Below are 23,519 nucleotides of genomic sequence, written 5' to 3' on the forward strand. Positions count from 1 at the left end.
TGTGGGACTGAAATGGTAAGGGGAAACTGGATAACTACACGGCAATTAGATCCCCCTAGGGCCACCCATTTACAAAAACAGTAATAGGGAAGAAAGCTGAAGCCAAGTATGTCAGTCCAAATATATCTCCCCTCAGTTGTGTGTGTGTGTGCTCAGTCATTCAGTTGTGTCTGACTCTTTGTGACCCGTGGACCGTAGCCCACCAGGTTCCTCTTGTCCATGGAATTTTTCAAGCAACAATACTAGAGTGGGTTGCCATCTTCCTCCTCCAGGGGATCTTCTGGCCCCAGGGATCGAACCCACATCTCCTGCATCTCTTGCATTGTCAGGTGGAAGCTTTACCACTAGTGCCACCTGGGAAGACCCTTCTCTCAATTGTACCTTCCTAAATGCTGGGATGAGGAGAACTCTTTTTATATCATCCACTTAAGTCCCAGACAGTATTTCTTGATCAGTAAGTGCTGAGTTACCTTACACATTCAGGATTACGAAAGAGAAATAGTATGTCATTAATTCTAAAGCGTTTAGGGTCCAAATCAGGGTCTACAGTGAAGCAATCTTCTGGTCTATACCTAGGAATAAGCATACATTCACAAGATAAAAATTTACAAATAAGGTAACGTACATTATTATATATTCCACGCAGAGGTAATCAACTCCTGAAATGTTGATTATCATTGAACATGGAGAGAAAACCCAAAAGTATAGCATTTGAATTCTTTCTTAATAAACATCTATATAACAACATGATCTTTTAGTGTTTAGAAGTCTTTTAATTCAATCAGTTTGTCTATTAGTTCAGAGAGTGAACTTATACAACCTCCTGGAAGTTTCATACAGTTTAAAGAATACATTTCTACTCTTTGAATAAGTACAGTGAGAAATTAGAATAAAATGTAGTTACTACCCTCAAGCACCTTATAATTAAGCGGAAAAGGAAAGCAGGTAATTCAGTAATCATACTATTCTTCCTGCTCCAGTCTCCAATTGACTCAGATTCCCAAAAACACCTTCCTAGGTAGTTTCATGGAAGCAGAAGGCTGGTCCCCCACCATCTGCCCTGGCACTTCATAGTAGGCTTTTAAAGCCATGTTTGATATTCCTTATAGGAAATAGATGTTGTAACAAACTGTTCTTTTTCCTTTAGTGAAAATTACCTCTCCTAATTTGGATGGACAAGTGATGAAGGACCTGCTGGGGAGTGAACCAAGCTCAAAGGAGGAGACTGCAAATTTGATGACTTGTTGAGCTCCAACTTTTTATGTATTTCTGCTCCGCAAGTGAACTGCATGGTAAAGTGGATTATTCATTACCAATAACAATTTCTAGTTTGCACCCTCAAAAAAGCATAGGACTTGGAACAGAAAAAGAAGGACTATTTCTCCTGACTGGAGAAGGGCTGTTAGACAAAGTTTGAGGTAGAGGTAGAGATGGCCATCCTTAACTTTAGAGTCTTTAAACTGGACCTGGATTACTTTGGACAGTTAAATTATATGTTTTGCAAAATACTCCAGTGATTCTAAATCAATTGTTTTAATATAATCACCTTTTTGTGGGAAGAGGACACTGTATGACCCATTGTAGTCAGTTATTCTTCTTTGGGTGCTGGATTTGCATGCATCCCTTGGCAAACTGCCTAGCCCTTCAAGAATAGATTCAAGAAGAATCTCCACCTTTGAACTGGGAATATTCTCAGGGGAGCTGCAATCTCTTTTAAGCTGTGGCAGTAGGTTATGGTCTTTGCATTTTTAGTCTAGTAGCTGCTTTCCCAAAATAGTGAGTCATACATAAGCTGACACAGTGTGAAAACTGTATTAATAAGAAGATGAGGAATTGTGTGGTGTTATTATTTAGGAATAAAGTGACACGTATACAGTCTGTGAGAAAAGCAAGGATTGGAGGAAAGGAACTGAAGGATGACAGGAATTCTAGGGGCAGGGCCCAGCAGACCCTGGGCTGAGGTAAAGAGGAAGGGTTTGCAGAAACAGCTACTTCAGCTTAAGGTTCAAAGAAAAGCATACCCAGAGTCCCAAAAAGAAAGGAATATTTCCTCCCAAAACTTGGCTAAAAGTAAAAACTCTGACATGGACTGAAAAGGGGCATAGAGTCCAGGAAGACATATGCAGGTACTGTAGCTAGGAGAGGCAGAGATTTCTTTCGCTTTTTCTTCTTCTTTTCCCCTGTCTTCTCTGACTCTCTTCTCCTTTATACCTCTTTCCTTCCCCCAAATGCTTAAATAGAATTTATTTTATTTTTAATTCATTGTTAAGGTTCTTGGCCATCTTATACCTTGAAGTACAACTTTAGAAACTCTCTAGATATAGGGTGATATACGGCCCTTACTTAGAGCCCAATTACACAACTGAGGAAAGGTTATTATTTTTAACCCATCCATAACAAATAATACAATGTTACATTATATCCCTTATAACCAATGGTAAGCATATTTAGAACTAGATTTCCAGGGGAGGGTAAATTTTGTGGAACAGAGCAAATCTAGTTGGTTGAGATGTAGAATTGAATATGTAATGCCCTTGTTAGTACTGCCCTGTAGTATTGGGTGGAGCTCTTTTTCCATAAGAGCTTATGGAAAAACCCAAAAGAACTTTTTGACCACCCCAATAAACTGGATGTGTTGGAGTGGTGAATGAGAAGGAAAACCCATCTTAATTACCTCTCACCATTTGACGCTGGTGTCACTGGGAATACCAGACAAGATGGGGGACGGTAGATTGGGAGGAAATCTTGGGCATGGGGGGCTTTAAGGGTCTTGTTAGTCATCCATATGGTAATTGCTAATAGGCAATTGGATATGTGTGCTTGAAACTCTTAGATTATTGTTTAAAATTACTACATATTTTAAATATTTGTTAAAGTTATATATTTGGACAAGATTATACATGGAAAGCATATACTAACTTTAGTACATACTCTTTGTACATAAAGTACATACTCTAGTACATACTCAAGAAGAGTAAATGTAAAAGCACTTGGGAATACAAATAATAAAGGTTTACTTTATTCATATCATTATGGGATTTAAACACTTAGTACATACCCTGCTTATAAAGATAACCTCCAGGAAAGGCTCCTTGAGAAAATTATCATCACTTTTATGTATTGCTTTTTTTTTTTTTTAAGTAATGAATGTTACTTTGACTCTTCTGCAGTGCAGCTTTTTAAGGAAATAGTATTTAAGGAAACAATTCAACTCACACTTCTTTGACAGTTGATGTTACAAAATTCCATAAGATGATCACACCATTTAAGGTTCCAGCAGCTATCAAATTATATCCTTCTGTTTGTAATAGATCAATGCAGTTCACTTCTATACTAACAGCAGGATTCTGAAGAGGGAAAGAAACAGACCCAGTGACCATCATGAACACAGTATCTAAGCACCATGCAAAGACAATGTGTATACTTTGTTCTCTCATTAACTTAAACCAAAAAAAGTATATATTTAAATCCTAAAGCATGAAATTTAGTAAAATCTAAATTATTTTGGCATAAAATGCTTTAATTTGTAGAATTTAATAAAGCAAGAAAAAATATACTCATCTGTTGTCTTCTTCCTTCAGCCTAAACTATCAACCATTAAATTACCTTCCCATCTTTCTCTTCTCTTCAAACTTCTTGACAGAATATCCTATATTAGCTCTTCTAACTTGCTGACCTTCCTTTCACCCATGGCCTAGCTTCTGCTCCATGCCACTCTATGAAAGCTTTTTCTAAATATCACTAGGGACTTCTTTTGCCAGTGCTATTTGATATATTTCAGTTGTCTTGCCTCAAGTATTTTTTGATACCTACTATGTTAGGTTCTTGGGATATATAGTTAAACAAAATGTCAGTAAACCCAGAGAAATTTTTAATAAAATTCAAGCATTCAGATAACTGCTAATTCAGATAAAATGTTAATTACATACAATTTTTTTTTTTTTGAGAATTTATGTTTTATTTGACAGACGTCCAGGAGATAGCATCTTAAGTAATCCTGGGAAAACTGCTCCAAGGAAGTGAGGAGGAAGCTAGGATATATAGGAATTATCCAACAAAGGACACAGAAGATTACAGTTAATAAAAGAAAACTCAATTTAAGGAATTTAACACTTTTCTATATATGAGAAGATGCAAGAGTTTGGGCTCTGTTCATTCCTTTGATATGCACCTCAGCTATCTGGGGCCAGTATCCTGTTTTCACATCCCGAGTTTCCTCAGGGCTCACCATCAGAAGTGGCTGCAGTCTGATGGCTGCTAGATGGTAAGTATTCTTTGTTTCCTTCCTGAGTTCCCTCAGGACTTACCAGCTCACCGTCAGAGTTGGCTACAATCACTGATGACTGTGATATCTTTTTTTACTGATATGGCAGATAATATTTTATTTCTCAGTTCTTTACCTTGGTCCAAAGTTTGAGCAATACCTGGGAGACATTTCATGACCAATTTTTGTCCCATGGTGCTAGGACATTCTTTTTAGATTTGGCAAAAATTTTTGTTGATATGCCACTTTGGATGTTAATTTCTGAATTAGGTTCTGTTGATAATTAAAGATTCTCTGGATCCTCTGTCTTACTAGTCCATTATGATCCAGGAAATGTTTTCACCTTATTGCTTCTTTCCGTACCTAGAATCACACTATTAGAATTATTTTATGTGTCATAAATGTGATCTATTTCCTCAAAATGTTTAGCCATCATTAGTTTTGTCACAGGGCCTAGTTATAAGTTGGGTACAGTAAGAGACAACAACCTTATAAAATAGACAGGATATAAGTAATACAGCTAGTAATATTAACAAAGTCATAGGGCAGCATGGAGGCACAAAACACATTTGGAAATGAAGAACAGATTAAAACAACGATTACATCTTTGTTTACAAAGCTATACTTTATCAACTTTGTTGTAAGTTATAGCATAAGAGGAAACCTCGTTTGGAAAACAAAGATTAAAACTAGTATATTTTCCAAAAAGTCATAAAGTTATAAACCATGTTTATCAGTTCATCTGATCCCATAATGTTAATTCCTGTTGATCTGGATGAAGTCATCAGATTTTCCATTAGAGTTTTGTTTTGAGAGTTCTGGGGAAAGATAGCATGTCTTTCAGTTTATCAGTCATTTTTTGTTGTTCATTTGCTAAGTCATGTCTGACTCTTTGTGACCCCATGGACTGCAGCACACCAGACTCCTCTCTCCTCCACTATCTCCTAGAGTTTACTCAGATTCATGTCCATTCAGTTGGTGATGCTATCTAACCATCTCATCCTCTACCACCCCCTTCTCCTTTTGCCTTCAATCTTTCCCAGAATCAGGGTCTTTTCCAGTGAGTCGGCTCTGCACATCAGACGGCCAAAGTATTAGATCTTCTGCTTAAGCAACAGTCCTTCCAATGAATATTTAGGGTTGATTTCCTTTCAGATCAACTGGTTTGATCTTGCAGTCTAAGGGACTCGCAAGAGTCTTCTCTAGCACGGCTATTCAAAAGCATCAGTTCTTTGGCGCTCAGCCTTCTTTATGGCCCAGTTCTCACATCTGTACATGACTACTGGAAAAACTACAGCTTTGACTATACAGATGCCCTAAAACAATAAAACAATGGTGGCATGAAACCCACATCCTGCCCAGTGAGCTCAGTAAGTTAATGACCCCTGGGACAGGATACCTAGTAGGTGCTCATTAAAAATACATGCAGTGACATACAAAAGTCTTAAAAACCCACTAAAGAATATTTTAGTATATACTGTGTGATTCAACTTACATAGCATTCTAGAAGAAGGAAAAACAAATCTAAAAAAAATTAGAGCAGTAGTTGTCTTGAGTGAGGGGCAAGTATTGATTGGCAGGGTTTAAAAGTGTGTTTTATCTTGATGGGGTTTGGATTGTGTTTTGAATATATTCCTATTCAAATTCATTGAATAGCACACTTGAATTCTGTGCATTTTATTATTTTTAAATTTTACTAAAAAAACGTAAATAGTAAATTCTACTTGAAGATACATATACTGAATGTGTCTGGGGATGATATGTACTGATATCATCATCTTACTTTGAAATACATTTTAAAAACAAGGAGGATTGAAGGGTGAGTAGGGGATGAATATGTAACTACATATGCAATGAAGCAAATATTGCAAAATATTTGTAAAGAGTAAATTTTAAGTGAAGGGTTTTATAGGTGCTCATTATATAAAGCTGCCAGTTGTTCTATATTTGTGAAATTTTTCATAATGAAATGTTGAGAAAGAAAAACCTATGAACCATACACTATTCAGAAAAGAGATTTTATAATTACAAAGACTTTTTACACCCCTGGAAGTCCACCCATGGACAGAGAATTCAAGGATCCTAAATTAGGGCGTTACGGACCCTGGTTCTGTAACTCTAAGGATGTACTACTAAGGACTTGTCAGGAGATACTTCTTTTTATCTGTGTGTGGAAAACAATATTGGTTTCTTTCAATCTACTTACAATTTTGAAAATCGGAGAATATCCTGTAACAGAAATAGTCTGATGATATATTTTCCTTATTTAGATTTTTTAAACAATATTTAGGACAGCAAGAAAAAAATTAACCAGATATCAATAAGTGATATCACCAGAGCAATATAAGAAGCTTAAAAAATAAAAGCTGAAAACAAAAGGTTGAAATTTTATTAACTGATATTTGAAAATCTAATTAAAATCATATAATGTAAACATGGTGAAATAATAATTAGCCAGAAAATGTGAACAACAATTTTGTGACCTCTTGACATGATCCCAAACTTACCCTTCTTGTCGAAATCTAGGAGACGTTAAAACAACCTAGCTATTTTTAGATAGATGAAAACATGAAATGCTAATGGACTCCCTGAGTGGAGCTGAAAGAATAACTGTGATTATTTTCAAGAGTAGTTTCTAATAAAACTGTTGAAACCTCATCTACACCAAGCTGCTCAGAAATTAGCATTGCCATGGCAAAAGTGACCATACACAAAGTGAAAACACAAATAAGAAAATGGGAAAAAATATTTGAAACTTCTCTCACAGAGGACTGATATTCCTAATACATATTCCTAATCATTTTACATATATGTGTATATTCTTATATTCCTAATATATAAAGAGCTTTTTAATACATTAGAAAAAAGAAAAATCTAGATAGAAATATAAACAAAGAATAGACAAATGATGCATGTACTTAAAAATATTTAATCTGAAAACTTGTCATACCTGAAACTTATCCAGAACTACTAGGGTCATATCAAAAGAACTCAGAAACCTGAAGTGTCCAACTAGCTTGAGATGGGACAATTTAAGAATTAATCAATAATGCAGTAGACTGAAACACATCAAGAATATTTAAATTTGTGATCTGATAATGATACTAAACAAATAAAATGCACTGACCATTTTTGTAGGATGCTAGAAAACCAGTTTCTTACTTTGAAAACTGATAAATGCAAGAAAACAGTCAGTTACTTTGATTTCCTGTCTGAACTGTACCTCAACCAAATAGTTGATCATAGTTTTTGCTTAGAGACACATTCCAGCTAACAAATTAATCAGAGTAAGGTAAAATGGCAACTCTGAATGAAATAATAAACCTAGGTAGTGATCATTAATGGCTGCTGACATCCCCCCCCAAAAAAAAATTATGTGAACTTTGATGGAGGTAATGACACGTGTACTATAGTGACCTCCATGTAGTATAGAGTCTTTTTTTTAAATCAAAGCTGTATGCACCAGACATAATTACCAGATTAAACGAAGTAAAAAAGAACCTCTTCAATTTACCACAAGGGTGCAGTCAGCAAAATCTGGAAAATGAGAAACCAGGCACCAATTGTCTAGTATCGTTAAGAAATGAATTACAAGGGGAAAAAAGATAGGGAAAGATGATTACAGCTTTAAAGAGACATCAACCAAATGCAACAAATGGGCCTTGATTGGATTCTGGTTGAAACAAACTGTAAGAAGTATATATTGTATGAGAAGATCTGGGAAAATTGGAAACTGTGATGTGATTATATTAAAGATGTCTTATAAATTATCTTAGAAAATATTTGAGAAAATACTGGTACCATTGTTCTATTTTTGAGTCATTACTGTTTAGAGATACATACTGAAATATTTAGGGATAAAGTTACACAATGTTGAGGATTTGCTTCAAAATAATCCATCCATTGACAATGGTCATGAGGAAGTGGTAGAAATAATGAGGAAAAAAATTGGCCATAACAGATACTTTTTGAAGCTGGCTAACAGTACATGAAAATACATTGTATTATTTTCTCTACTTTTGTATATGTTTGTAATTTTTCATAATATAAAGGAAAAAAACTCAAGAAGAAACTTACACCAACACGCTGAGAAAAGTTTTTCTCAACTATCAGCTCTACATCTGGGAAGGGAATAGCCATGCTCCTTTCTTTAGTAGACACCCTTAGATGCACAATACGATTCCCACTTTGTAGGACAGGCACAACATCAGGCAGCTCCCATATCACCGCAAGGTAAATATCATCTTCTTTACCCTTTAATAGAAATCCAGTGAGTACATGAAAAATTCAGTTAACTATTTTGAGCTGTTTTAATGGCATAGAGAAAAATAGAACATACAGTGATATACTTACCACTCAGCTTTATCAGATATTAAGCTTTACCTGTCCCTCACTAATATAATTCCTCTTTCTTTACTTTCTAGAGGTAACTAGTAACCCACATATGGTTTTAGTCATCAAAGTTTATACCCACATGCCATATTCAGGTATTAGTCATATATATAGCTTCCCTGGCAACTCAGATGGTAAAGAATCCACCTGCAATGCAAGAGACCCATGTTTGATCCCTGGGTCAAGAATATCCCCTGAAGAAGGAAATGGCAACCCATTCCAGTATGTAGAGAATCCCATGGACAGAGGAGCCTGGGAGGTTACAGCCCACAGAGTCACAAAGTGTCAGACACGACCTAGTGACTAACACTTTTCATATGTATGTTACATGATATGATATTGCTTTCAGGCTTCTAACCTTTTTATAAAATGATATCAAACTTTATGGTTTCTTACTCAACTTGCTTGTTTCACTTAATTTATTTTTGAGATTTATACAAGTAATTACATGGCACTCTAGTTCATTTTGGAGAGGGCAATGGCACCCCACTCCAGTACTCTTGCCTGGAAAATCCGATGGATGGAGGAACCTGGTAGGCTGCAGTCCATGGGATTGCTAAGAGTCAGACACGACTGAGCAACTTCCCTCTCACTTTTCACTTTCATGCATTGGAGAAGGAAATGATAACCCATTCCAGTGTTCTTGCCTGGAGAATCCCAGGGACGGGGAAATCTGGTGGGCTTCCGTCTGTGGGGTCGCACAGAGTTGGACATGACTGAAGTGACTTAGCAGCAGCAGCAGCAGCAGCTGCTAGTTCATTTATTTTTAACTGCTTTATAGTATTGTATGAATATATGACTATTTACTTATCCATTCTCCTACTGGTGAGTGTTCAGGCTGTGACTTTTTCACTGCATGTTTTTATGGACAAATGGCATATTTTCTAGCACATGTACCTGGTGTAGAATTATTAAATTGTAAGATATGTGCATCCAGTTCTTTCTTAACATTCTTGTCAAAATTTGGTTTCATTTGAATTTTTAAAAATTATTTTTGGCTATCTGATAGTTTTAAAATAGAACATTTAAATTTTTTTAAATTTATTAATTACATTAATCACATTTTCCTAATTTTGTAAGTTGACCGTATTTTTCATGTATTTTTGAACCATCTGATTTTCTTATCTGTTCTTTGTCCATTTTCTGTTGGGCTGTCTCTTTTTCTTCTGGATTTGTGTTGTTTCTTTTGATAGTCTGGTTCCTAATCTTATTTACCTGGCATGCATTTGTCTTTTCACAGTCTGTGACTTGTTTTTCTACTTTGTTTTCTAAGACAGGTTTTTATTTTTAATTTGACTGTAGTGAAGATATCTTTGTGATATCCCATTTATTCAGGTTGTGCTTATGTCCTTTAAGATCCCCACCACAAGAGCCTTGTATGTTATTGCTGGATTTGTTTTAGGTACCTTTGATTTGTATTTGCTATTGTCATCATTCTTTCTGTTTTCTAGTTGGTTATTGTTGGTGAGATGCTTTTAGTTTTAGAATTTTCAACTTTTATATGGGAATAAAAGCTACTTTGTAAAGGTTATTTTGTTGGCAGAGCAGGGATCTTTGTAGGTTGAAAGGCCACTTGTGGTAAAATGAAGAGAATATTGGTTCTAGGCATGGTGACAATGTGTTTCTAGTCTTAGTTCTAGTGAGACCTTGGACAAAGCATATATCTTTATGGGGCCTTATTTTCCTTAGTTCTTAGACAAAATTCCTATTTTTAAAAACTTTATGTTCCTAGTTGTAGACCTAACATCTCTGTTATCTCATATTCAAAAGTGTGAGCCAATGGTACTCCTATATATTAATTGATTCTTTAGTGTTTGCACCATGGGATTAGAAGGAATCTCAGCAATATCCAAATAGTGATCAGATATTGATATACTGAGCAATAGCTAGGTTAGGGTCGTGGGCTCCCTTGATGAGATAAATTGGCTACAGTGGTTTTAATACGTTTAGCTGGTTTTAGCTGAACCATTTCAGATAGTAGCTTTCAGACTTTCTGAATTCACAGAAAACTAAATTTTAAAAAATATTTTAAAAGATTTATTTAGAGTTACTATTTCATTTTACCAAGAAAGGACATGTGAAAGTGAAAGTGAAGTCGCTCAGTCATGTCCGAATCTTAGCGACCCCACGGACTGCACCCTACCAGGCTCCTGCGTCCATGGGATTCTCCAGGCAAGAGTACTGGAGTGGGTTGCCATTGCCTTCTCCAGGACATGGGGGGGACCCTTATTCAGAGACACTCCTAGGATGAGATTTGAGTGTGATGTTTCATCTGCAAGTATCCTTAAATCCCCAGAGGTGTGTGTGGAGGGGGCAATGTGTGCTATGGTTTATGTGTAGTTTTCCTTGCTTCCAAGGACGTAGAGGAGTATCTGAACATGTGTGTAACAGCCTTTGGTACTTTTGAATTGGGAAGAGAATGGGCAGCAGAAAGGTGTACTGATGGTGTCTCAACAGAGGACTGCTGTGGGGAATGCTGAACCCCAACCCTCAAGAACACCATGGCTGTATATCCTCCCTTTGGGATTGTCACCTCTTGCATTTTTCTAGTAGCCAAAGCCCAGTGAGAAGAAAAACTGTAGTTAAATGGGCCTAGAATCTAGAGAGAATAGACGAAACATGCAGAACAGATCCCAGAGTAGCTAGAACTTCTGGGAAGTACGATAACTTGAGCAGTTCAGTCAGTTCAGTCACTTAGTCATGTCCAACTCTTTACGACCCCATGAATCACAGCATGCCAGGCCTCCCTGTCCATCACCAACTCCCGGAGTTCACCCAAACTCACGTCCATAGAGTCTGTGATGCCATCCAGCCATCTCATCCTCTGTTGTCCCATTTTTCTCCTGCCCCCAATCCCTCCCAGCATCAGAGTCTTTTCCAATGAGTCAACTCTTCACATGAGGTGGCCAAAGTACTAGTTTCAGCCTTAGCATCATTCCTTCCAAAGAATACCCAGGACTGATCTCATTTAGAATGGACTGGTTGGATCTCCTTACAGTCCAAGGGACTCTCAAGAGTCTTCTCCAACACCACAGTTCAAAAGCATCAATTCTTTGGCTCTCAGCTTTCTTCACAGTCCAACTCTCACATCCATACATGACCACTGGAAAAACCATAGCCTTGACTAGACGGACCTTTGTTGGCAAAGCAATGTCTCTGCTTTTGAATATGCTATCTAGGTTGGTCATAACTTTCCTTCCAAGGAGTAAGCGTCTTTTAATTTCATGGCTGCAATCACCATCTGCAGTGATTTTGGAGCCCCCAAAAATGAAGTCTGACACTGTTGCCACTGTTTCCCTATCTATTTCCCATAAAGTGATGGGACCAGATGCCATGATCTTCATTTTCTGAATATTGAGCTTTAAGCCAACTTTTTCACTCTCCTCTTTCACCTTCATCAAGAGGCTTTTTAGTTCCTCTTCACCTTCTGCCATAAGGGTGGTGTCATCTGCATATCTGAGGTGATTGATATTTCTCTCAGCAATCTTGATTCCAGCTTGTGCTTCTTCCAGCCCAGCGTTTCTCATGATGTACTCTGCATATAAGTTAAATAAGCAGGGTGACAATATACAGCCTTTGACGTACTCCTTTTCCTATTTGGAACCAGTCTGTTGTTTGAGCAAACCTGAACAATATTTCAGTTCAGTCGCTCAGTCATGTCCAACTCTCTGCGACCCCATCGACTGCAGCATACCAGGCTTCCCTGTCCATCACCAACTCCCGGAGCCTACTCAAACTCATGTCTATCATGTCAGTGATGCCATCCAACCATCTCATCCTCTGTCATCCCCTTCTCCTCCCACCTTTAATCCTTCCCAGCATCAGGGTCTTTTCCAATGAGTCAGTTCTTTGCATCAGGTGGCCAAAGTAATGGAGTTTCAGCTTCAGCATCAGTCCTTCCAATGAATATTCAGGACTGATTTCCTTTAGGATTGACTGGTTGGATTTCCTTGCAGTCCAAGGGACTCTCAAGGGCCTTCTTCAACACCACAGTTCAAAAGCATGGGAGTTCAAAACAGAAACAAAAACCAGCACATGATCTTCAAGTTTAAGAATTTGGTTGATGAGTTAAAGGAGACAGTGCCTGGCTGAGACTTGAACTAATAGCCTAGCAGTAGAGAAATATTTCAAGAGTCAGCAAAGCTAAAACAAAACAAAAACAGAGAAAAATATAAGAAATCTGGAGGACAAATTCAGAAGACCTAATGAGTCAGACACGACTGTGCAAGCAACTGAACTGAATATGCAAATAAAATGAGTTTCTGAATTAAAAAAAGAAACATATGCCAAAGAGACATCTAAGAAACGAATAATAATACAACAAAAATCCCCTGAGCTGGAAGAAGTATGTAGGACTTCAGATTGAGTTTCCTGTGGAATTGATGAGAAGAGATACAAACAGAGGCATAGACTTTAAACTCCAAGGACAAAGATAACATCTTATAAATGTGCAGAAAGAATAAGTTGCTTACAAAGGAAGAAGACTCAGACCAGCTGTGGATTGCTCATTGACAGCACTGTCACTTCAAGACAGTGCAGTTACATATAGACCTAATAAAAGGTCCTGTAACTCATGAATGGAGAAAGAAACAGCAACCCACTCCAGTATTCTTGCCTGGAAAATTCTATGGACAGAGGAGCCTGGCAGGCTACAGTCCATAGGGCTGCAAAGAGTCAGACATTACTGAGCGATTAAGCACACACACACAGGCACTAAAACTTTGGTCTGCTATTTACTTACTATATTGTCATCTCTTTAGTACCAGCTGGGAGATTTAGAAAATATTTTATCCACAGTGTTTCATGGCTTTCAGTGACTTTCCTGAGTAGTTATATAATATAGAATCCTGGGATTTAGAAAAATACCTACTGTATGTGGAGCACACAAAATATTTCTTGAATTGTGTTGAGTTTAGTTGGAAATCAGAGGAAAGCAGTCTTCTCTGACTCCCAGATTAGGCTAGGCACCACCTGCCATCATTAATTTCTATAGCACTTTGTGTAAGCATTCATAACACATATAACAGGTGGATCAATATCAGTCCTTCTTATTAAATTATAAGTTCCATTGTGAAATGGGAGATATCTTTGTGGTTCATGGTAAACATTTGGTAAATGGTTACTGAAAAAAATGAGTGAATAAATGAAAGTATTCCAAAAATTAAGTATGTAAATCAAACCATATTTTACTTTGAATAGGCAGATAATAAAATGAAGAAAGAAAGTGAAGTCTCTCAGTCGTGTCCGACTCTTTGTGACCCGTGGACTGTAGCCTACCAGGCTCCTCAGTCCATGGGATTTTCCAGGCAAGAATACTGGAGTGGGTTTCCATTTCCTTTTTCAGGGGATTTTCCTGACCCAGGGATTGAACCCAGGTCTCCCTCATTGTAGGCAGATGCTTTACCATCTGAGCTACCAGGGAAGGCAGATAATGTGATAAGCAAATAATAAGATATCAATAATAATAAAAATAATGTTTTCAACACTCTCCTTAATGTAAATTTTCCCCCTCAAGCATTAATAAAATACCGTAAAATGCCCCATAGATCTACTATTGTATACCTTACAAGGGGTTTCTTATATTTCTTCATTCTGTCAGTCCTTAGTGAACACCTACTCTGGGCAGAGCAAGAATACAAATATGAATAAGAGAGATTTTCAGTCCTCATCAAGTTCAATCTATGGAGTTCAGGAGACATAAAAAATCAGAATAATCAAAGCAAAAACTGCTATTGTAGATCTAAAAGCAATTTTGATGTGGGAACAGCACCATGCTACATTTTGCAGTTTTTAAAAAGGAGTGTTTATAATAGCAGATTTTGCTGGGATTGCACTAACTTAAAACAGAGAAATTAATACATTGTCACATTTGAGAGTATATTACTAATAAGTTCCTTTCTACAGTGCCACTTTTTTAGGGAGTAAGTGAGCTTGTTTTATTTATTACTTCTTTATTTTTTAAACATTATAGTAATTAAAGATTCCAAGGGATAAGAGGGTGGAGATGAGTTTAGTTTTATTTCATGTCTCTAGAAATTGAGTAGATTTGTAGACCAAACTCTGATGAAAGTAAAGTTGTCAACATGAATGACTGCATGAGCTGGGGCAAGGGGTGTGCACGTGTGTGTGTCAGGACCAGGTGGTAAAAAAATGGGAAATAAAGAATAAGATTGTTCAGTCTAAAGCCATCCATTGAAAAAAATGGTAAGCTATACGAAAGACTAGTGCCATCTCTGGCCAAAACTTTATTCAGGTCCAAAGTTACAGTTTCCTAATGACCTCTTTGCTTTGTGTCATCTTTTAGGTTCTTCCTTCACAGGCTGAAAACCCACAAGTGTCTATCCCAGTTTTCAAGGATAATGCTACCTGCAGGTTCTGTTTTCCAAAGGAATATGGCTATGTTTAGATGATACTTAAATTATTGCTTTATTTTGTCAATTCAGCAAAAAAAAGAAAAAGAAAAATCAGACCAAACGTTGATTTAGTCATGTATTGACTTGGCTATCAACTTGTTTTCACTTTACTACAAATTACTTAATACATAATTAAATAGAATTGTGTTGATTCCTTGACTGTTTGTGTCTAAATTATCTAAAAGAACATTAATCGTTTTCCTTTGGTCTTTATGTTATTCAAATTTTAACCACATTTCTCAGTATTTCATCTTATATATTGAGGAAATTGTGTCCCTCAGTAAGAATTCCACATTCTCATCATGGCAAAATTATAAAGAAAATCTTTTAAAAGAAATTTACAGCTATTTCTTTCCACTGAAGAACTTCCTTTCTAGTACAGGGCCATTTTGGATTGTTCAGAGGGCAAACAAAGATTAGTTGAATCAAGGAAGTTTTTCACTCCTGTCTTCAAAGAGGGAAGAATAAGGGCAAAGCATTCTTGAGTCCTAGGCAGGGAAATATCACTCAACAGCCAGAGTAAATGATACAGTTTTCATTTTAAGCATGAAGAAGGCTTTAGTGTACTTAGGTGGTAAAAGACACACAGGAAAAACAAATTTAGTCTACCTACTACTACTACTACTAAGTCACCTCAGTCGTGTCCGACTCTGCCCAACCCCAGAGATGGCGGCCCACCAGGCTCCCACATCCCTGGGATTCTCCAGGCAAGAACACTGGAGTGGGTTGCCGTTTCCTTCTCCAACGCGTGAGTGAAAAGAGAAAGTGAAGTCACTCAGTCATGTCCGACTCTTAGGGACCCCATGGACTGCAGCCTACCAGGCTCCTCCGCCCATACCTCAATCCTTCCAAAACATCCTTAAACAGATTGCCGTATTAACCGTTAAGTACACAAAGCAGTTTTGATGACAAACTGAAAAAGTGACTTGAACGTCCCTGAATGCATTATGGGTTATATGGTTCCGAGAGGAATCATTGCTCCCTTTCATAAAGCCTACTGGGGAGCAGCTCTGCCGGTGCTGCTGCTGCTGCTGCTAAGTCACTTCAGTCATGTCTGACTCTGTGCGACCCCATGGACGGCAGCCCACCAGGCTCCCCTGTCCCTGGGATTCCTCCAATGAGAATATAAACCATGTCAGAGGTGGTAGCTGTATGTAAATTTAATCTTCTTGATATCTACTCCAGAAGGATCCTGCTAATCCCTTCAGCAAACATTGGATGGGCAGTGTCGACCAGCTATTCTTTTTTGCTCTTTGCTTGGACATGGGCAGGGTTAATTAGGAACATCCTAGGAAGGCTGTGGAGAAATACTATCCTCCGCTGGCTGGCAAGAGAAGAGTTAAATGGGGATTATCCACGCTCAGTTGATTTTCCCCAGAAGAGCACATAGAGTATGTGGAAATGGGATTGCAAACCTGGATCATTTTGATCTTTCCGTTGCGCTCCAAAGAGAGGAGCAAGTATTGGTGTTTCTCCTGAGCTTTCAGGAAAATCAGGCGGTGCAGCCAGTGCTCTTCCTCTTTCCAGTCTTTCCCTTCTGGTAACACCTTCAACTCTTGTCCACTGCCAAAGTCCCAGATTTTAACTGTTCCTGAACACACAGAGAAAAGATTCTATAAGCAAAAAACATTTCTAGGAGGAATGGCTTTTATCTCAGAGAAAATCAATCTAATTGAAAGCTTTCTGCAATTTATCCTAAGTTTATTCCCTATTGAGACTGACACATAAGTCTCCTTAGCATTGCTGTGTACAAAGTATATTTCTGTATACTTTCATTGTCATAGGCTGATAAAAAATGAACAGGACCAGGCAATGTCTTGAAATTTGTGAACATATTCTTTGAAATTCCCAGACTCTCCTGTGTGAGTTTTCTGTCTTCATTGGGTCTTTTCTGCTTTTATTATCCCAACGCTTTCCAATTTGCTAAATACTCTCCAATATCTATCTATCTAAAATCATGCCACAGTGATTATTAACAGTAAAAGGTCACTCCAATAGTGTCAATTCCTAAGGTGCTAACATGTTTTAGAACTAGATCCTACTGGGTAATAAAAGGATTAAAAGAATTCCAGCAGGTAGAAAACAAAATGTTTGGAGTTGTTGGTTACATAAAAAGGAAATGCAAAAAGCGTGTCGAGTTTCTTCTTACATTTGGAATCATACATTCTAATTAATTTTGTTCGTGTAGGAAATCCTCATGAAAGGGCCAGGTGAAATGATAGCATACTTACTGAATGCCTGTTTCTAGGTCATTACTCAATGTAGAGAATTATCATCTAACATGGATTTTTAGAGTGACCTCAGGTTGCATTTATTCATACTCCATCAACTCAGCATTCTGGATTTTATTTCATGTATATTGTTATCTGCTCACACTTTAAAAACTCTGACTTTTACTCAAGATACTCAATCCATCAACTGGCTTACAAACAAGAATTTATCTAGTAAACATATCCCTAAAAGAAATATGGGCTTCCCTGGTGGCTCAGCTGGTAAATAATCCACCTGCAATGTGGGAGAGCTGGGTTTGATCCCTGGGTTGGGAAGATCCCCTGGAGAGGGGAATCACTATATATATATATATATATATATATATATATATGTATATATATATAGTGATACAGATGGTCATTTTGTCTCTCTCATGGGAGTTCAGAATAAGGTAAGGTGAAAGGAGAGAAGGCTGGTTCCAACAAGTTCTATGAACTCTCCACAGCAGCAAATGACACAGCCCAACTGGAGCATGACATTCTCTCAGGGGTGACATGACACATGCCCTTAAGCATCTTAGACTTATAAACAAGTCCAGTATAGGATCCTAAATGTGATATGGCAAAGTTGGATGGATGTTTTGTCTGGTCCCATATTTTCAGTAAAAATATTATGAAAAGCACTAAATAGAATGTCTGTGTCAGCTGATGGGGCTTCCCTGGTGGCTCAGTGGTAAAGAATCCTCTTGTTAATGCAGGAGCCATAGATTCAATCACTAGGTAGGGAAGATCTACTGAAGAAGGACATGGCAACCCATTCCAGTATTCTTGCCTGGGAAATACCATGGACAGAGGAGCCTGGAGGGCTATAGTCCATGGTTGGGATCACAGAAGAGTTGGACATGACTGAGCAACTAAACACCAGTAATAACTCTTAGCTGATGGTACTCAAAATTAGAGGGACAGAATGAGTCAGTGCAACTCAGATAAATCTCAGTCAAAATGGACTGAGATGGTATACATGAAAGACTTTGCAAACTGATAAGCATCTATATAAGTAAGGTATTTATTATGATTAACACCAATATCAGGACATTAATGCCCATTAGAGAAGAGCCTAGCACTGTTCAGTCAGGCACAGCAGTCTCACTGGCATGCTTACATATTCCAGCTCGATTCACACTTCCCCTCTAACCCAAACAACTTGTGACGAGATCCTAGAACAAATTCTTGGGACACTAAAGAAGGGGGGGCATATTCTGGATATTAGTCTGACCATTATATGCTCCTGTGGCAAAAATAAATCCACTTTCATCGATAGCTGCAGCAGTCAGTTCAACATTGAAGCCATGAGGGTCTAAAATCTGGTATATTTGGAGGCCAGTTTCAAGTTCCCAAACCTACAAGAAAGAACAATAAAATACTTCATGAGACCTTCAGTTTTCATCAATTTTACAATATTCAAAATAACCTCAAAATTGGCACAGGGCATACCTAACACCTTTTCCAACATTCTGCCATGAATGTTGGTTTAATCAAAGAAAGGTCTAAAAGATGTAGTCTAATAGTCACTGTGCTACCCCAGAGTGTTTCTGTAATATATATAGGTGGGATGAGACAAACCACAACTGTTCCAGGCAGCCCCTGTCTATCTAGGAAGCAGTCAGATGCTACTCTCAGCATGAAGCAAGCTTAGCAGCAGGCTAGAAATGTAACAGGAGGTCAGTGGACAAAGAAATAAAGTTGAATGTATTCTCTGTTGTCATTTATCCAAATTGTCTAGAGATCATGGGACAGAATCTACAATTAACAGTGTGAAATCTGAGACAACCTGAGGAAAGGGCTCACTGACCTTTCCAAGGAGTGTTCTGATTAGGGACACGGGCCAGTTCTTAACAGAGAGAACAGGAGAGGAAGGGCAGGGGAGGCTGAGACTTCAGAGAAGGTTGAGTGTAATCAGAAAGCCTAGAAACATGTCAAAGCTCATCACTATCTCTTTAGAAATGCAGTAGAAGCGTGAGACCTGCAGTCTCGGTCTGAATCTTTCTCTTCTCATGGATCTGCCAACTTCAGGTGTCTATTAGATTTCCAGTAAACAAACTGAACTGGCAGCACAGTTTGAACTCGAGGTATTTGGAAACAGGCAGCATAAACAAAGGGCCAGAGCCGGGTAGGGGCACAGCTCCTCCAGGGAACCGAAAGTCAGTTGTCGCAGCTAGAGTGAAAGAAGGAGAGAGGGAGGAGATGTAGCTGATGTAATCACGGGTCTGGAGACCAGACAACAGGGCTATTGACTGAGCTGTGGTGGAGCCAAGATCTGAATGAAGTCAGGCTGGCCCTAAAGCCCATGCTTTTAATCTGTGTGCTCCCCTGGGTGTAGATGAGGTCCCAAAGGGAGAATGAGGACTAAGGACCACTACAGGAAGGGGTCTCAGGGGCCACCCATTTCCTGGCCTAAAGTATGATATGTCTCCAACCAGTCAGGTATGAAAATTCACCTAGATGTCTTCTTTTCCCCTCCCTACCTTGCAAGGAAGACACTTTCCTTTTAAGAGGTCAGTATTTCATGAAGACAGCCAGGTTTTAGTTTCCCTCTACTTATTCTGTAGGCATTTTTAGAAATAACTGATAATTACATGAATTTAGGAGATTTTGTCCTGAGAAGATCTCCAGCAGATGAGCACAGAAGGTCAAAGTTTGAGAGGGAATTTGAAGCGTCTCTGAGAAATGCTTTCTCCTGCTCGCTATGTCTCCTTTTGGAGAGCATGCATGAAATAAAAGGATAAACACTTCAGGCAAACACCTCCAGCCATCACTGCTAGAAGTCAGTGGTTGTAAATACAAATACAGTTAGTGTGGTCCAGAACTCTGGCCTCTGGGGAACACGTTAATGACATGGCCTGAGGATTGCAGAGGAAAGGACATTGGTATTCACCTCAGAAAACCCTGGGTTCGTATCCCAGCCACGATGCTTACTAGTTATATGAACTGAGGCAAGTTGCTTGATCTTTGAATCCTAATTTCCACATCTTTAAATGGAACCTCACACAGAAAACTAGTGTGAGGATTAAACAAGATTGTGGATTTAAGACACTTGGCACATATCCCGCACCTATAGGGGTCAGAGTAAACATCTATACATTTCTTTTCCTTCTTCTTAACAGTCTCCTATAGCTCAGTTTAAAATTTTTTACACACACACTAGGCTTTTTCCCTTGACATATTTCCCTTAAAATTCCTGTTTTAATCATAAGAACTAGCTTCATTTTTTTAAATTGAACTTGTAGCCTAAAAGCAAGCAGTCTGAGCTGCATTAAAAAGCTTACTTTTCATGTATTCATGAAAGCTTAAAAATAGCTCTAACATAAGGTTCCATCATATATGCCATTACCTTTATTTAATCACTCAAAGACTCATCTATAAGAGAAAATTCTATCTTTGCTTTTTTCTTCCTGAGGAGTCAATATGTACTCACCTTAATTATGGACTCAGAGCAGATGGTAAGTACTTGGTGAAAATATTTGTTGTAAAGCATGACATTGATTTCTCGTTCATGGGTGTGAGGGACCTGTTTTGTATCTTGTATCATCCTAGTTAAAGGATACATGTCCATAACACTAGATCCTTGAATAGAAATAAGAATCTCATGAATAACAAATATTAGAAGATTTGAACCCCAAAGCATTTTATTCAACTAATTGTGTTTGGAACTAGCTGATCAGTGAGATTATTAATGCCTAAAAGAATCTCATAAATAACAAATATTAGAAGATTTGAACCCCAAAGCATTTTATTCAACTAATTGTGTTTGGAACTAGCTGATCAGTGAGATTATTAATGCCTAGGAGACCGAATGAGGTAAAAACACATTCATTTATTCAAAAACATCTTTGACAAATAAAACAAATATGATTTAGCCAGAGAAAAGCATTCATTTGCAGCTTCATTAATTTCCAAGTGTAGGGCACTTGGACTTCCTTGATATCTTCTTTTCAGTGACCACTATTTTCCTACTTTTTATAGTCTAGTTTTTTCCTTCTTTAGAGTGCCTGCTACATTATCTTGTGTACAGTAATAAAGATGGTGGCCACCTTTTTGCTGATGGAAAACTTCCACTTAGTGACTGGGATATGTTAGAAAGCTGTTTCAACCAACAAATAGTAAAGCACTCCGTAAACATGGTCTTGTGCTTCCCTGGTGGCTCAGTGGTCAAAAAAATCTACCTACACAATGAAGGAGATGAGGGTTTGATTCCTGTGTCAGTAAGATCCCCTGGAGAAGGAAAGGCAACCCGCTTCAGTACTCTTGCCTGGGAAATCCTATAGACGGAGAAGCCTGGCCAACTACAGTCCAGGGGGTCACAAGAGAGTCAACCTAGCAACTAAACAGCAACAACAAAACAAGCCAGTGCTTGCAACAATATTAAATAAGATTAATTTCCAAATTGCCATAGTGAATTAGGTGGAGAGCAGGTATTTCTTACTTGCATTTTTTAAATTTATGTGTTTATTTTAATTGGAGGACAATTACAGTATTGTGATGGTTTTTGCCATATATCAACATGAATCAGCCATAGATACACATGTGCCCCCCCAATCCTGAACACTTCCTCCCACCTCCCTCCCCATCCTATCCCTCTAGATTGTCACCCAGCACCTGCTTTGAGTGCCCTGCTTCATGCATTGAACTCACACTGGTTATCTATTTTACACATGGTAATGTATATGTTTCCATGCTATTCTCTCAAATCATCCCATCCTCTCCTCCCACCGAGTCCAAAAGTCTGTTCTTTACACCTGTGTCTTCTTTGCTGCCCTGTATGTAGGATTGTCAATACCATCTTTCTAGATTCCATATACAAGCATTAATATACAGTATTTGTCTTTCTCTTTCTGACTTACTTCACTCTGTGTAATAGGCTCTAGGTTCATCCACCTCATTAGAACTGACTCAAGTGCATTCCTTTTTACAGCTGAGTAATATTTCATTGTATACATGTACCACAACTTCCTTATCCATTCATCATGGCATTTGGTTTGCTTTTATATTAATCCTATAAACTGCAAGTATGATTTAACTCTCAAAATCAACAATGTATTCTGTTTTAGTGTAATGTCTAGAAATATACATAAGGATCTCAAAGCATTCCACAGTTCAAACAGAAATGAAACTTCTTCCTAATTTATTGGTGTGGAGATTGAGTTACCAAAGGCTGGCCCTTCTTTTTCTCAAGTCTCTCCATAGAAATCTCAACTGCAGCAAAATTTTCAGCAAGAGTTACTGAACACTTTCCTAAAATGTTTGAATTCTAAGATAAAGTCTACTCATGTGTAAAGAGAATGAAGGAAGTATTTCTGGTAGTATTTCTGGCTCTTCTGGTAGTATTTCTCAATTCAAATATCACAGGGTGGAAATCTGAGAGGGATGCGGTAACCAGATAATCAAACAACACATGGAGTGCCTTCATATTCTACTGACTGTAATGGATTTTATTTGAACTGACAACAAAGCTAGATATGCTTATGAACAAGCGGCAATCCGCTCCATGTTTGGCTAGATATACCATTTAGCAGTATAGAAACAAAGCAATACAGAGAAAGAAAGTAGATCCAGGAGTCAGAAACTTTGGGACTGAATCCCACCTGTGTATCTCAACTAACGTCCTTATACTAGTCAGCTGAAATAGTTAATATTTAGTCTTATCATTTATAAAATAAGATGAATAATAATTCCTACTTCAGTGGTGGTTGTGCAAATGAAATAAAGTCCATGAAAGCACTTTGTGAAAGAACTAACCAAATGGTAGTTGTCTTATTAGAGTAACAAAAACAACAATGGTGACAGTAACAACAGCATATTCTATAACGTGGTGTTGCTGTCCCTGGGGTGTATAAGATTACTATGGCTGCTTCATTTGAACAAAAGCACAAATTAAAATCTGAGAGCTAAGCTTCATGCAATTCTGATGTCACATTGATGGTTGCAGTCAATGTATGTGATATTAGTGATTAAGCAATACACAGAGCTATATTGTTGTAAGCAGAGTATTATCCAAATTATATAAACTTAGGAAGAAATTTTGATCTTAGGGTTCTCTTTTGTGTTTTTGCTTTTGCCTTGATATTTGAAGCTTTAGTTACTCTGATGATAAATGGGATGGAAATGCTGAGCTTAGTAAATTAAACATGCAAGTTGGGGCACTAAGAGAAAACTTGATTGTAGCCATTTTTATGTTATTCT

The 23,519-nt window shown here is 37.8% G+C and overlaps 1 protein-coding gene across 2 annotated transcripts in view; it reads right to left on the reverse strand.

Annotated features, from left to right (window-relative positions):
* WDR64 (WD repeat domain 64) overlaps positions 1 to 23,519 on the reverse strand; it is a 120,301-nt gene that overhangs the window by 36,890 nt on the left and 59,892 nt on the right. For both annotated transcript variants that reach the window (XM_027565949.1, XM_027565948.1), the window contains 6 exons: positions 20,755 to 20,903; positions 18,556 to 18,679; positions 16,485 to 16,660; positions 8,342 to 8,518; positions 3,217 to 3,347; positions 471 to 572 (listed from right to left, as the gene is read on the reverse strand). In XM_027565949.1, the coding sequence (XP_027421750.1) occupies positions 471 to 572; positions 3,217 to 3,347; positions 8,342 to 8,518; positions 16,485 to 16,660; positions 18,556 to 18,679; positions 20,755 to 20,903 (859 nt within the window). The remainder of the gene's footprint in view (positions 1 to 470; positions 573 to 3,216; positions 3,348 to 8,341; positions 8,519 to 16,484; positions 16,661 to 18,555; positions 18,680 to 20,754; positions 20,904 to 23,519) is intronic.

This window comes from Bos indicus x Bos taurus, chromosome 16 (genome assembly GCF_003369695.1).
Source record: "Bos indicus x Bos taurus breed Angus x Brahman F1 hybrid chromosome 16, Bos_hybrid_MaternalHap_v2.0, whole genome shotgun sequence".
Classification (NCBI taxonomy): domain Eukaryota; kingdom Metazoa; phylum Chordata; class Mammalia; order Artiodactyla; family Bovidae; genus Bos; species Bos indicus x Bos taurus.